This window comes from Barbatula barbatula, assembly GCF_947034865.1.
Source record: "Barbatula barbatula genome assembly, chromosome: 3".
NCBI lineage: Eukaryota > Metazoa > Chordata > Actinopteri > Cypriniformes > Nemacheilidae > Barbatula > Barbatula barbatula.
In genome coordinates, this window is record NC_136764.1 from 10,086,358 (window position 1) to 10,103,214 (window position 16,857).

The 16,857-nt window shown below is 39.0% G+C and overlaps 1 protein-coding gene across 1 annotated transcript; it reads left to right on the forward strand.

Annotated features, from left to right (window-relative positions):
- Positions 1–3,867: 3,867 nt before the first annotated feature.
- LOC306892531 (uncharacterized protein) lies at positions 3,868–16,776 on the forward strand (the record flags this gene model as incomplete). The annotated part of the gene is made up of 12 exons (XM_079453658.1): positions 3,868–4,690; positions 6,367–6,462; positions 6,711–6,944; positions 7,012–7,171; positions 7,276–7,326; positions 7,468–8,071; positions 12,130–12,784; positions 13,887–13,982; positions 14,231–14,464; positions 14,532–14,691; positions 15,007–15,537; positions 16,703–16,776. The coding sequence occupies exons 1-12, from the start codon at positions 4,115–4,117 to the stop codon at positions 16,774–16,776; spliced, it is 3,471 nt and encodes a 1,156-aa protein (XP_079309784.1). The 5' UTR covers positions 3,868–4,114.
- Between the last annotated feature and the right edge of the window lie 81 nt (positions 16,777–16,857).

Consider the following 16,857-nt stretch of genomic DNA (forward strand, 5'->3'; position numbering starts at 1 on the left):
GTGGGGTCTTGCCCTTTTTTACAGCGCCACTCAATCTAGTTACCAATTCATGAAGAGGTTTAGCAAATCCATCGATAAACCGACGATAATAGCTGGCAAACCCTAAAAAGGAACGAAGTTCTGCCAGGTGCACAGGACGCTTCCAGTCTTTTACTACCGCCACTTTCTCAGGGTCAGTTGAAACTCCCTGCTCCAACACTAGGTGTCCCAAATATTTTACTTGCTTCTGAAAGAAACAGCATTTGCTCAGCTTGATTTTCAGACCCTCCTGCTGTAACCACTGAAAAACATCCCCCAACCGCAAAAAATCTTCCTGTACTGAAGAGGAGAACACAATTATATAATCTAAATACAACAGCAATGAGGAGAACCGCTTATCCCCAAACAACCGTTCCATGAGTCTCTGGAATGTCCCTGGTGCATTACACAACCCAAAGGGCATACGATTGAATTCAAACAACCCAAACGGGGTACAAAAAGCAGTCTTTGCCTTATTTGCCTCAGCCACTTCAACCTGGTTGTACCCGCTAGTTAAATCTAGTGTAGAAAACCATCTTGCCCCCGTAAGGGCATCCAGAGACTCCTCAATTCTTGGCAGGGGATAAGCATCCTTCCGCATCTTTGAGTTCAATTGCCGATAGTCAACACACATCCTAATCGTCCCATCCTTCTTCTGTACAAGGACAATCGGAGACGAGTAAGGACTACTTCTTTCCCTTATTACGTTACTGTCTAAAAGCTGTTGAATATGAGAGCGTACACCCTCATATCGGGCAGGGGGAATTCGTCTATACGGTTGTCGGACTGGTTTCACATCCACTAACGGGATCTTATGTTTAATTACATCAGTACAGCCTTTATCCCTTTCGGTGATGGAAAAAAACGGCCTGATATTGATTCAAATGCCCGCTTGCCTGCTCTGCTTCCTGCCCAGTCAGCCCCTCGAATGAGGGCAGGTCGATTATGGCAGTTAGACAACTGCTCCCCCATTTGAACGGATACTTTGGCACAATAAACATCTTCCGGACATAATTCGAGTCTAGGCCCTGAGGTGCTCATGACTGTCACTACCTGAACAGAGCCTATAATCTGACGCGGGGCTACCCATACCTCCATACTACCTACATTAACAATGGGTGCATAGACTAACCCTCTCTCTGCATATACCAGGGAGGGGGACATTAACAAACCCTACCAGAAGAGCACGTTCTTCAGGCCCTGATGGTTCTAGGAGAAACTCAACCATTGCACCTGAAACTGGGGGGCAGGTAACAGGAACCAGGGTGAGTGTGCCCGCTGCCACCCGAACTGGGGTGTTACCCTGAACTCTAACCTTAAAGGAAGAGCAAGAATTGGACATGGCTTCAATTTTTAGACAGCATCGAAATGCCTGTTTCCACCCCAAAGTAGATGATTGTATTTGGGTATCCTAAAAAGCTCAGCACCATGCTCATTAAACAGGTTAGCATAACATTCTCTGATAATATTCATACCCAATACCGCGAGAATTTTCTCCTTCCGAGCATACATATTAGGCGAACAGGAATCTTTAACAATCAAAACCCCTTTTCTGGGTAATGTGACCCCAAATAAAATGATATCAAGTTCTACATACCCCACACAAGGACTATCCATGCCATTAGCAGCTTTTAATGCCAACCATGCGCAGTCATGAAGACCCCGCTTACCCAAATCAGAAATTTTTTAATTAAAAATAACTTTCTGGTAATGTGGTCACCATAGAGCCGGTATCCAACAAACACATTACATCAACAGATCCCATTTTAACAGTCAATGTTGGACAAGACCCCACCAACCCAAAAAGCCCAATACCCCCATCTCCAGTGTGTGGCTCTGCGCCCAGGGGGATTCTAGTTTTCGTCAACCCGACAGACGCAACCCCTCCCCTACTGGAACTCACAATAGGTAAAGGCCTAATTGGCATATTGGTGGTACAATATCTTGCAATATGACCAACTTGGTTGCATTTAATACATATAGGTTGACCATCAGGTGTTCTACGAAACCTACTACCTCCGAGACCTCGATCAATATTATTTGGAGACCCATCAGGGGTACTCAGCATCTTAAGGATCAGATCCAATTGTGCTTGTTGTCTTTCAATTCCATAACTTCTGAACTTACGAGACTATAGCAACAACTTACGTTTCAAATGCATGCGGGACTACCCTTCCCAGTCTAATTCTTTGGGGCTGTCCTTCCTCCCCCAAACCATTGCCTCTTTACGTAGTTCAAGGAGAGTCAACGACGACTGCTGCCTTACCATTTTCTTTAGTTCCCTACGAAGTGCATGGTCCTGAACATTTTCGCAGAACTGATCTCGCAGAATCACCTGATGATCAGACACCGCCCTAGGGTTAGCTTTTCGCACACCATCCATAAGAGCCATCAAGGTATGAGAAAATTCCTGTAGAGAGTCACCCTCTTTTTGCTTTCTATCAAAAAACTGTTGCTTTAAGAAGAGGAACAAGAATACAGTTCACGCAATACTGCAAATACCTCAGTAGCATTGTCTTTAAACTCCGTCCGAGCCTCGCCTTCTAGGTGATCGTAAACAAACATGGCTTTGTCCAATTCAGACATATATCTCCCCCTGATACAACTCTCCACCTCCTCGATCCATTCTTCCAACGACGCAGTACCCTTTGAGCCCCTTACCAGAGAATTTAGAACAACGCTGTCCCGTAGCTTCTGAGGCCGAGCTCGGACCCCCACTTGCCAACCCCCCTACTGGAGGTGGTTGTCTTAGTCTTAGTCCTTGTAGTTGTTCCAGCTCTTCTGCCATCACTGCAGCAACCCACTCCAATGTCTCCGGAAACAATCGTCCTCGAACCTGCTCGCTGTTCCTCCGTGAAAAATAAACAAACAGAACAAACTCTCGACTTCCCAGTCTTAAGTACTAAAATAAAAAGGGAAAAACCTGGTATGACCCTGCCGACTACGCCAAATGTTACCCCGAGCTTATTCCTGGCATGGGTAGAAAACCCTTGAGCTTTAAGAGTACGCACAGGGGGACAAGGTTTTCCAAAAAATATAAAAGTTTATTAAAAGCATCAGAGTTTGCTAGGACAAACAGATAAATTCTCCCGTAGAAGACTACACATGTAACAAATGTTCCCCCCCTCTCAATAGATCAAATGTATCTTCGACCAAACCCAGATACAATTGCGGCCTAAACACAGGACCACTCAAGACCCAAAGTAATTCATATGCAAAATCCCAAACTCATAATACACTTCAAATAAACAAAATAATACCTGCCAAAAACAATACCACACCAAACCACGCACAAGAGAGTAGTCCACGTGAGGTGGACGTCAATGTAATATGGAGTGTGTTCTAATGGCCAAAAGAAAATGAGACTGGGAAGGGACGTAAACAAACAAATACAATAGAAAAAATGTAACCGCCTCGCTAGTCAGTCCCATACACCACAATCAGAGCACACAGCTAGATTGGAAACATGCGGCACGCACGTACAGGCACAGACCAGCGAAGGGAAAACCTAACCAAAATGAAAACAGTAGGAACAGCACACAACTCCACCAACTACAAAGAAACCCAGAAATACACTTTATAATTCAATAACAATACAAATATTTCCTTTAATCATATTACTCTTTAAAATCCTTTCAACCCAATATAAAATTGTTTAAATTACCTGCAACACTGTCATCAATTTCCTTGATGAAACCACACAGTATTACCGACGGTCTATGCCACACTTATCTATATTAAAAACACTATATTAAAATTACCTTAATCGAATAAAGCCATATGTCGCCAACACTGTTAAAATCTCAATCCATACGCGTACCCGCTCTCACACTTAAGATCCCGGACCTCATATTTTGGCATCCTCTCAAATGCCTGCTTATAAATCCCCCACCATGTACTCGGCCACGCCCTACAAGCGAAAGGAGCTAGCTCCCCTGCTACATTCAGTTCTCTTTTAGCCACACCTAGCTTAGTTTATTGAAAACAAAACTTAACTTTACTTTCAGCTTAGGGAAGGTGTGTGATTCTACTGGTCACTGTCAGTTTCTTTATCTTCACTGTTATTGAGCTGCTGTTTGTGTCTGTGTTCAGTGAAATGGCAGAATCCAGTATTTCTGTGTCTCAGGATCAGTTCATCTGTTCAATCTGTCTGGATCTCCTGAAGGATCCAGTGACAATTCCGTGTGGACACAGTTACTGTATGAGCTGTATTACAGTCTGCTGGGATCAGGATGATCAGAAGAGAGTCAACAGCTGCCCTCAGTGCAGACGGACCATCAATCCAAGACCTGCTTTAGGTAAAAATGTGCTGTTTGCTAGTATGGTGGAGAAGTTCCAGATTGCTAATACTGTTGACTGTAATGCTGGACCTGGGGATGTGGAGTGTGACGTCTGCATTGGGAGAAAACGCAAGGCAGTTAAGTTCTGTGTTGAATGTCTTGATTCTTACTGTCAAAATCATCTGGAACAACATAAAAATCTCTTCGAACATAAAAGACACAAACTGATGGATGCTTCTGGAAAACTCCAAGAGAGGATCTGCTCTCAGCATCGTAAACTGCAGGATATTTTCTGTCGTACCGACCAGCAATGCATTTGTTTACTCTGTGTTATGGATATTCACAAAAACCATGACACTGTACACGCTGAAGCAGAACGGACTGAAAAAGAGGTATGATCTAAAAGTACATTTCAGGAGGCCTGCTCTAATTTTACTTTAGTTTCTATTTACATGTACAATATACTACATCTATTGTGTAAGTATGCTGGACATTTGGTAAAAAATTATATAAATAGAAAAGTTGTGTCTATTGTGTCTATAGGGTGTCTATTTACACTGAGTTCAAATACACTACTGCTTTACTCCCATAGTCGCTCCTGAAAATCACTCATCTTTTGCATTCGCATAGTTGAACGTCTTCGCACTGCTAGACACTTCCTGTTCCTTATGATCACTGTCCAGAATTGTTTACATATTCCAAAGTGGTCTATAGCGTAAATAGCATTTATCACTTTTTTCACTTGCCATGTGTTTTATGTTAAGTTTTTGCTAAAATCTGTGATCATAAAAAGGCACCTCCACTATCTTTTATCCCATTGCTAGGCACCTTTAGCAACCAACAATATTTTTAGCAACAAGACCGACAGCAAATATGTGTAAATAATATATATGTACAAATATATCTGTGCAGTCATGTAAATCTGTGCAGTCAAATATATCTGTGCAGTCATACAATTACGTTACCAGGCTTTTATTTAATATCCTGAACCATGTTTGGCTTAAGTTATAATTGTCTCCAAACTTCACATGTTGCAAAAAACATTTTTAATTCACTCACTCTCAAATAATTGATTTATTATAAGTAGGATGGATGGTGTGAAAACATGAATCAACAAACAACAACAATATTAATATATAGTATAAAATAACATCACAGATTAAACCTTAAAAACTGCAGCTTGATACTTAATATAGTTCGTAGGGTGATAAATGAAGTTCTAAACGCAGGTTTGGGAGGAGCCTAATCATCATTCAGTCAATCATGTCAATCATCATTACGGAGTGTATATAAAGAACAGTTCCCCTTACCGTTCTAGTTACGATTCTGCTCCGGGGTTCACAAGCCAAGTTTCATTAATCATTAACCGCTAAGACTGAATGGGCAGGCGAACTCGTGAACGCACATCTTGTCATGAACGTGTTGCGGGACAGAGACAGAGGACCCAAGCGCAGACAGCGGATGAAGGGTTAACAAGGGATTTTAATAATAAGTAAAAAACAGGAACAAAACAAAAACCCACGAGGGAGTAAAACAAGAGAACAGCACAGGTACACAAGAACATAAACTGACTTCACTAAACTAACATACAACTTAAGACAATACACTAGACTTATGTTACATGACAAGGCAGGAGACAAGTGCAACATCTGACACATAACAATGATCCGACACAAGACAGAAGACACTATGGCATTAAATAGGGAAATAATCAAGATGGGGACAGGTGCAGTGCATCAACTAATTAACAAGCAATAACGGGGAAACAAGAGGACGGGAACAGAGACGGGACCGGAGAGAGCCTATGGCAAACCAAAATAAACCATAATCGCCTCTCTCCACATTAAACATGAGGTTATGTCATGATCCTGCCACTAGACTAAGAGAAACATGACATGATGCGGCAGAATCATGACACATCTGGCCAATGTTTATCACAAAATAATAAACAAATTAAAAAACATTTCCCTGACAGCTTTAAGCCAAGACACATTTAAATAAGACAAACATGCAATTGCTTCTTTAGTGTAAATATTAATTTATGTGTTATTTTGATACTTATTTGCAGAGCCATTTGATAGAAACACAGAAGAAATGCCAGCAGAGAATTCAGGAGAAACAGAAGGAGCTTCAAGAGCTGAGAGATGCTGTAGTGACTTATAAGGTGAGTTTTGATCAGAAGATCAACTGCTGACTGCTGGAAGAAATGTTTCACAATCAGAACTCTCCTCCAGTCAGTCAGTGAGGAGTGTGTCATGGGTTCGATCGATCCCAGGGATTGCACATACTCAGACAAAATGTATAATATCATGCGTTGTAAGTCTGCCAATTGCGTAAATGTAACAGACTGTGTTAGGGACCAGTAAGAGCTGAACAAATGGACTAACTCTGAGACTCTCTCTCTCCTAACAGCGCTCTGCTCAGGCAGCAGTGAAGGACAGTGAGAGGATCTTTACTGAACTGATCAGCTCCATTGAGAAAAGTCGCTCTGAGGTGATAAAGCTGATCAGAGATCAGGAAAAGGCTGAAGTGAGTCAAGCTGAAGGACTCTTGAAGCGTCTGGAGCAGGAGATTGTTGATCTGAGGAGGAGAGACACTGAGCTGGAGAAGCTTTTACACACAGATGATCACATCCATTTCCTCCAGGTAACAGAGATCTGAAAAACAGGTCAAGAGCTATTTTTGTATTAAATGTTTCTGTTGTTTGTTTTAGAGTTTCCAGTCTCTCTCTGTTCTACCTGGATCAACAGAATCACTTAACATCACTGTCAGTTCTCTCCTCTCTTTTGATGAAGTAGGAAAATTGGTGTCTCTTATGAGAGAGAAATTGGAGAATATCTGCACAAAACAGATAAAAAATATATCTGGTAGAGGTAAAACATAATAATTCATTTACACTTACTGATGCATTAGTCATACAAGTTTTATACAAGTTCTTTTTTTAAACTGCAACTGAAGATATTTGTTGTATTCATAGTATCAAATGTAAAAATAATTGTGCCGCGAAGCAGAGAGGACTTCCTAAAGCGTAAGTTGCAAATATAAAGTGCGGACGCACGCACGCACGCACACACACAGACGCTAATAATCTCTTCTCACTAATAAATTTACATAATAAGGCACTGAAATAAAGACATTTCAAAAGTATTTTCATCATTTTATATTTCAGATTCCTTTCAGTTCACAATGGAACAAAACACAGCGTATGAAAATCTCTGTCTGTCTGAGGGAAACAGAGTGATTGCTAACACTGGCACACGGCAGCTGTATCCCGATTGTCCAGACAAATTTAATGTTCATCCTCAAGTGTTGTGTGGAGAGAGTGTGAGTGGACGCTGTTACTGGGAGGTTGAGTGGAGCGGTCGGGTGGATATATCAGTGTCATATAAGAGCATCAGCAGGAAGGGATGGGGTGATGAATGTTTCTTTGGACGTAATGATCAGTCCTGGAGTTTGTCATGCTCTCACTCCAGTTTTTCCTTCTGGCACAATAACATTGAGACTAAACTCCCTGTAGTGTCCAGATCTTCTAGAATAGGAGTGTATGTGGATCACAGTGCAGGAACTCTGTCCTTCTACAGCGTCTCTGACACAATGACCCTCATTCACAAAGTTCAGACCACATTCACTCAACCTCTCTATGCTGGGTTTAGATTGGATTATTCAAACATACTGTTTACACTGTCAAAAGTAAAACTGTGTGAAATGAACATAGTTAATATTTCACAACAGAATTGTACTGATCAACAAATATTATCATCCATGATGAACCAGTAAGAGTGAGATGTTTTGGTTTGTTATTGTCCAATCAATAATCAATAGTAACTAACTTCTGTCAGTAAAATAATATGTTAGACTATTTGTGTTAAGATATTCAATTAATCATTTGAATCAGTGTCTGTAATGTGTAAAAGACCATCGACACAAATAGTATTTATAGTTATTTCTGTAAAAGCCATTTATTTGCTTTAATTCAAAACAAATAATTTAAAAGGAATGATGTGTTGCTTTAAGGCAAGAATTTGCAGTCTTAAATAGTTTTATTACACATTTGCATAACATCTCATGCTAACAGTAGGCTATATTTAAAATCTTTAACCACTAAACATTTATTCAACTTTTTTAAAAGTATTTTATTATTAATATTTATTAGTATTGTAATACGTCATGATCCATGTCTCACAACAAGCGTCTGTTTCTTCGGTAAAGTTGTCTAAAATGACCCACTTAAAATGAAACGTCAAATGGCATATTTCGTATGTTGATACGATGATGATGCTTCAGCACCTATGAAGGTAGAATAGTAGCAAAACTCGAGAGCACGTACATGTGAATTTGAGAACTTGTACAATAAATTTTTGCACTCGTATGCTACAATTTACACTCACAGCTTCGATGTGAAAACCTGTAAATTCAAAATCTGAAGTTGAACGCTGAGATTTGCACTCGCAGACAATAGTCACAAACCTGTATTCTGAATTTGAAGCTGCAGACAAGTAGTCACAAATGTGTAAAATGACAGACACAGCTATAATGACAGACACAAACTTGAAATACATATTTGCATTTCTTCTTACATTTACATTCGCAGTACAACCTCAAATAGGCACTTGCAACTTCTCAAGTCTGTCACTGCAAGTTCAAATTTCGCGCTTCGACTTTTGCTACTCTTATCACGATATATCAGTTGCAAAACTGATTTGTGCACTTGCAACTCAGTAGCAGCGAGGGGCGGGAGAGGCGGGGTTGGGTGGCTGCAATGGAGTCGTTTCATTGGTTGGCACCTAGCCAATGAAATCGTGCTTCTTTTCTACGCGATGACGTCACGACACCCGCAGCCTCGCATTCGCGACACTTTGGTTGTCATCGCGATGGCGGGATATAACGATCCGAGGGTAAGTTTTTCTTTTTATACAATATTTGTTATTCAAATTATTACATACATCACATATAACAACTTGACATAAACCAATACATCATAACCTGTCAGTGACTTTGTCATAACAACTTGACATTACTAAGACAACATAAATTGTAAATTGTCATGTGGTTGGTTTTGACATTGGCTGTCATGAGGCAATTATAACTGTGTCATGAATATTTTTCTTGACCTCAACTACAGTGGTGCAAATTTAATTTGTCATTAAAATGTTATAATGGCCTTACGACAGCCAATGTCAAAACCAACCATCTGACAGTTTAATGTAATTTTAACCCATAAAGCTAAGTGGTTTCTTAAGTTTGATACTTAATCTGCAATGTCATGTTTATGACATATTTGTGACAGGTTGTGTTGTCTTAGTAATGTCAAGTTGTTATGACAAAGACACTGACAGGTTATGATGTATTGGTTTATGTCAAGTTGTTATATGTGATGTATGTAATAATTTGAATAACAAATATTGTATAAAAAGAAAAACTTACCCTCGGATCATTATATCCCGCCATCGCGATGACAACCAAAGTGTCGCGAATGCGAGGCTGCGGGTGTCGTGACGTCATCGCGTAGAAAAGAAGCCCGATTTCATTGGCTAGGTGCCAACCAATAAAACGACTCCATTGCAGCCACCCAACCCCGCCTCTCCCGCCCCTCGCTGCTACTGAGTTGCAAGTGCACAAATCAGTTTTGCAACTGATATATCGCGATAAGAGAAGCAAAAGTCGAAGCGCGAAATTTGACCTTGCAGTGACAGACTTGAGAAGTTGCAAGTGCCTATTTGAGGTTGCACTGCGAATGTAAATGTAAGAAGAAATGCAAATATGTATTTCAAGTTTGTGTCTGTCATTGTGTCTGTCATTTTACACATTTGTGACTACTTGTCTGCAGCTTCAAATTCAGAATACAGGTTTGTGACTATTGTCTGCGAGTGCAAATCTCAGCGTTCAACTTCAGATTTTGAATTTACAGGTTTTCACATCGAAGCTGTGAGTGTAAATTGTAGCATACGAGTTCAAATATTTATTGTACAAGTTCTCAAATTCACATCTACGTGCTCTCGAGTTTTGCTACTATTCTACCTTCATAAGCACCTGCGAAACTATAACAATGATTAGCAAAGGGCTGGCGAAAAACGACCAAAAACAGCGGTCCGATAACTTAATAAAAGTATTTTCTAAAGTGCAAGGTGACTCGATTATAGAAACTTTTATAGATAAAAAACCATGTGACCCGCATCTAACTTTGGAAGATCTTCATCTGCTGAAATCTTCGCAGTAGATCCGAATTCTACCTAAATGTAGCGGAGGTGTTTTTACGCCCAAAAGTAAAGGCTAAACAGGAAGTCATCATCATCATCATCATCTGTGTCTTCAGCTTTTATGGGTGTATGTTGTTTCTCAACCCCCACTTTGTAGGTATAGGGAAGGGTTCCGAGCCCCACCTGTCCCTATATCGCCCCAACAAAATGGTAATAATCTTTGTCCACTATCTGTCATGGTTATGTATGCAGCAGAATTATTTTTCCTTTACCTGTCAAAAATAGTTCTGACTTTAGAAAAAAACTGATAGATGAAGTCTAGAGCTGTGGATGCTGACATAAAATATTCTGCATTGATGGATCACGTTTTTGTTCAGACGTACTGTAAAACCTCCCTTACTCTCTAGATGAGTTCAGTTTGCACGTGAAGAAAGCTGCAGGTATAAAGCACAGTCTCATAACATATTTCTAAACTTGGACGTCTGTTTAAAGCTGTTAAAGATATTTAAACAGCTGTCGGCACTTTAGCATACTTGCATTTAACATTAAATGGGATGACGAAAAAGTAGCAACAATAAACATGTGACAAGAGTTAAGTCTCTAGAGATTTGTCGGTCATTAACACTTACAACATACTCACGGTATTCTTTATAAATACTTTGATATTTGTATTGCATGAAAAATGTGTCCATTTCTAAACAACCAATTAAAATCTGTAGTAAAGCTGGGAATCAAATTGGAATCGAAAACGGCACCTTGATTCTTTCGATTCCAAAAACATGAATCGGAATCGATCCCAAAGATTCTGGAATTGTACAGCACTACTTCTTAACATTGGATAAAACACTGCTCGTCACTGTCCTTTTTTTCTACACAGCCGTCCAATCACAGTTGAGTAGAGGCGGGACAAACACTACATTGGCCAACCATCATACACAGCAATGGAGAAGTTAATGTTAACGGTTACTGCATTTTCATATTATTAATATTCTTCGCAATCAGATACTAGTAACAAGTAGGATAACTGTTGCGGATATTCTAAACCACAGCAACCAACGCATCTCCAGAATATCGCGCAGAGCCTCGTTCTCAGGCGACACCAGCTGGTCGTTTTCAGAAGAGCACCATGCCCTGTTTAGGAATGATTGGAATTCATTAACATACACACATTTTACTACGAAATGTGACATTTATAAAGTATTTGTGAATCCGGAGGAAAGTTCTCGGGAATTTACTCATATATTTACTAATGTTTCATGAATGAGGCCCAATTTCTTTGCTCCAGCTAGCATATTTGTTCAAAATGTTAAAACCCGAGACAATGTAGACCAGAAAGTATCATTACATATAAAACGTGTTTTTATGAAGTTTTCTTTCTTTGTTTTTTATAAATGTTCTTAATTACATTTGATATATTTGCTCAAAAATGTTGAAGTACTTGAGCTGCTTGCTTGCGTGTGTACTGTACAGTACAAATGACTATTAGAACTTAAATAGAACTTATGACATAAATAAATACATATTGGTTGAAATAAGTCAACCTCTCGCTCTTTTTCTCTCATTAGTTCTCTTTTAGCCACACCTAGCTTAGTTTTTTGAAAACAAAACTTAACTTTACTTTCAGCTTAGGGAAGGTGTGTGATTCTACTGGTCACTGTCAGTTTCTTTATCTTCACTGTTATTGAGCTGCTGTATGTGTCTGTGTTTAGTGAAATGGCAGAATCCAGTATTTCTGTATCTCAGGATCAGTTCATCTGTTCAATCTGTCTGGATTTCATGAAGGATCCAGTGACAATTCCGTGTGGACACAGTTACTGTATGAGCTGTATAACAGTCTGCTGGGATCAGGATGATCAGAAGAGAGTCAACAGCTGCCCTCAGTGCAGAGAGACCATCAATCCAAGACCTGCTTTAGGTAAAAATGTGCTGTTTGCTAGTATGGTGGAGAAGTTCCAGATTGCTAATACTGTTGACTGTAATGCTGGACCTGGGGATGTGGAATGTGACGTCTGCATTGGGAGAAAACGCAAGGCAGTTAAGTTCTGTGTTGAATGTCTTGATTCTTACTGTCAAAATCATCTGGAACAACATAGAAATCTCTTTGAACATAAAAGACACAAACTGATGGATGCTTCTGGAAAACTCCAAGAGAGGATCTGCTCTCAGCATCGTAAACTGCAGGATATTTTCTGTCGTACCGACCAGCAATGCATTTGTTTACTCTGTGTTATGGATATTCACAAAAACCATGACACTGTACACGCTGAAGCAGAACGGACTGAAAAAGAGGTATGATCTAAAAGTACATTTCAGGAGGCCTGCTCTAATTTTACTTTAGTTTCTATTTACATGTACAATATACTACATCTATTGTGTAAGAATGCTGGACATTTGGTAAAAAATTATATAAAAAGAAAAGTTCAGAGTGTCTATTTACATTTTCAAATACACTAATGCTTTACTCCCATAGTCGCTCCTGAAAATCACTCATCATTTGCATTCGCATAGTTGAACGTCTTCGCACTGCTAGACACTTCCTGTTCCTAATGATCACTGTCCAGAATTGTTTACTTATTCCAAAGTGGGTTTTGCTAAAATCTGTGATTAAAAAAGGCACTATTTTTTATCCCATTGGTAGGCACCTTAAGCAATCAACAATACTTTTAGCGACAAGACCGACAGCAAATATGTGTAAATAATATATATGTACAAATATATCTGTGCAGTCATGTAAATCTGTGCAGTCAAATATATATGTGCAGTCATGTAAATCTGTGCAGTCAAATATATCTGTGCAGTCATACAATTACGTTACCAGGCTTTCATTTACTTTCCTGAACCATGTTTGGCTTAAGTTATAATTGTCTCCAAACTTCACATGTTGCAAAAAAACATTTTTAATTCACTCACTCTCAAATAATTGATTTATTATAAGTAGGATGGATGGTGTGAAAACATGAATCAACAATGAACAACAATAATAATATAGTATAAAATAACATCACAGATTAATATCTTAAAAACCGCAGCTTGATACTTCATATAGTTCGTAGGGTGATAAATGCAGGTTTGGGAGGAGCCTAATCATTCATTCAATCATGTCAATCAACATTACGGAGTGTATATAAAGAACGGTTCCCATTACCGTTCCAGTTACGATTCTGCTCCGGGGTTCACAAGCCAAGTTTCATTCATCATTAACCGCTAAGACTGAATGGGCAGGCGAACTCGTGAACGCACATCTGGCCAATGTTTATCACAAAATAATAAACAAATAAAAACAAATTTCCCTGACAGATTTAAGCCAAGATACATTTAAACAAGACAAACATGCAATTGCTTCTTCTAGTGTAAATAATCATTTAAGTGTTAATTTGATACTTATTTGCAGAGCCATTTGATAGAAACACAGAAGAAATGCCAGCAGAGAATTCAGGAGAAACAGAAGGAGCTTCAAGAGCTGAGAGATGCTGTAGTGACTTATAAGGTGAGTTTTGATGAGAAGATCAACTGCTGACTGCTGGAAGAGATGTTTCACAATCAGAACTCTCCTCCAGTCAGTCAGTGAGGAGTGTGTCATGGGTTCGATCGATCCCAGGGATTGCACATACTCAGACAAAATGTATAATATCATGCATTGTAAGTCTGCCAATTGCGTAAATGTAACAGACTGTGTTAGGGACCAGTAAGAGCTGAACAAATGGACTAACTCTGAGTCTCTCTCTCTCCTAACAGCGCTCTGCTCAGGAAGCAGTGGATGATAGTGAGAGGATCTTTACTGAATTGATCTTTCTCATTGAGATAAGCAGCTCTGAAATGACACAGGTGATCAGAGATCAGGAAAAGGCTGAAGTGAGTCAAGCTGAAGGACTCTTGAAGCGTCTGGAGCAGGAGATTGTTGATCTGAGGAGGAGAGACACTGAGCTGGAGCAGCTTTTACACACAGATGATCACATTCATTTCCTCCAGGTAACAGAGATCTGAAAAACAGGTCAAGAGCTATTTTTGTATTAAATGTTTCTGTTGTTTGTCTTAGAGTTTCCAGTCTCTCTCTGTTCCACCTGGATCTACAGAATCACTTAACATCACTGTCAGTTCTCTCCTCTGTTTTGATGAAGTAGGAAAATTGGTGTCTCGTATGAGAGAGAAATTGGAGAATATCTGCACAAAAAAGATAAAAAAGATATCTGGTAGAGGTAAAACATAATAATTCATTTACACTTACTGATGCATAAGTCTACGTAAGATTGAGAGTTTTATACAAGTTTTTTTTTAAACTGCAACTGAAGATATTTGTTGTATTCATAGTATCAAATGTAAAAATCATTGGGCCACGAAGCAGAGAGGACTTCCTAAAGCGTAAGTTGCAAATATATAGTGCGGACGCACGCACGCACGCACGCACACACACACACACACACAGACGCTAATAGTCTCTTCTCACTAATAATCTCAAATAAGGCACTGAAATAAAGACATTTCAAAAGCATTTTTATAATTTTCTTTTTCAGATTCCTTTCAGTTCAAAATGCAACAAAACACAGCGTATGAAAATCTCTGTCTGTCTGAGGGAAACAGAGTGATTGCTTACACTGGCACACGGCAGCTGTATCCCGATTATCCGGACAAATTTAATTGTCATCCTCAAGTGTTGTGTGGAGAGAGTGTGAGTGGACGCTGTTACTGGGAGGTTGAGTGGAGCGGTCGGGTGGATATATCAGTGTCATATAAGAGCATCAGCAGGAAGGGATGGGGTGATGAATGTTTCTTTGGACGTAATGATCAGTCCTGGAGTTTGTCATGCTCTCACTCCAGTTTTTCCTTCTGGCACAATAACATTGAGACTAAACTCCCTGTAGTGTCCAGATCTTCTAGGATAGGAGTGTATGTGGATCACAGTGCAGGAACTCTGTCCTTCTACAGCGTCTCTGACACAATGACCCTCATACACAAAGTTCAGACCACATTCACTCAACCTCTCTATGCTGGGTTTAGATTGGATTATTCAAACATACTGTTTACACTGTCAAAAGTTAAACTGTGTGAAATGAACATAGTTAATATTTCACAACAGAATTGTACTGTTCAACAATTATTATCATACATGATGAATTAGTAAGAGTGAGATGTTTTGGTTTGTTATTGTCCAATCAATAATCAATAGTAACTAAACTCCTGTCAGTAAAATAATATGTTAGACTATTTGTGTAAAGATATTCAATTAATCAGATGAATCAGTGTCTGTAATGTAAAAGTGTGAATAAACAAGACCATCGACACAAATAGTATTTATAGTTATTTCTGTAAAAGCCATTTATTTGCTTTAATTCAAAACAAATAATTTAAAAGGAATGATGTGTTGCTTTAAGGCAAGAATTTGCCGTCTTAAATAGTTTTATTACACATTTGCATGACATCTCATGCTAACATTCAGTATATTTAAAATCTTTAACGACTTAACATTTATCAAACAAAGAGGCGCTGACTTGAAGAAAGATACAAACAAGTGAGAGAAGCATTATGGGTAAAAAAGATATTTAAGTGCTAAGGAATCTAATGATTGACTGTGCTGAGATTGTATTATTAAAGTGGGATGTGGCGCGAATACGTGTTTTTCTGTGTCTTTGGTGTGATATAAGTTGCCCATGCATGTAGACATGACACTTTCAGACCGTATTTGAACTCCCTTCAATAAACAACAATAAGAAAGTAAACAGCATTACATTAGATATTATTTATTTGATATATTTTTATATTATTTTATTTTTATTCAGGGCAAATACTTGAAGAACAAACAATTGATTTATATATAAAGCCGCGGAAATTATTAAGAGACGATTTCAAATTTTTATTTAAGACAATAAACTGAAAAAGAAAGTTAACCCATAACAGAAATTTTCTTTATCATTTTGTCATCCTCATGCCACTTTGTACCAACAACATTTAAGTATTAAGCCTAGTTATTTTGGTTCACAGCCATTGTAAGCAAAAATGAACAACCAGTTTTGCACGCTTATTTTATTCATGACGTATGTTGTAACAATTTATTTTAAAAGTATTCTAAAATTGTTACTGTTATGACTAACTTGTGTTGTCATTGTCCATGGTGTAACATATAAGCGTCTGCACTGATCTGTGGTTTCTTCTGTACGGGAAAGTTGTTGAGATTATCGTTTAAAGGCGTATTGATTTTCGTGACGTCTACAGGTGTTCCGGTAGGTCTCCCATCCGGACCAACACCAGTTCGAGACCCGCGCACAGCGGTGAGAGAGGACCGGTAACATATATAAACTACAAAATTCATTACACTTCAAAGACAGTTTCTATTGTTTTCTTCAGCAGGAACTTCACATTAAAATATT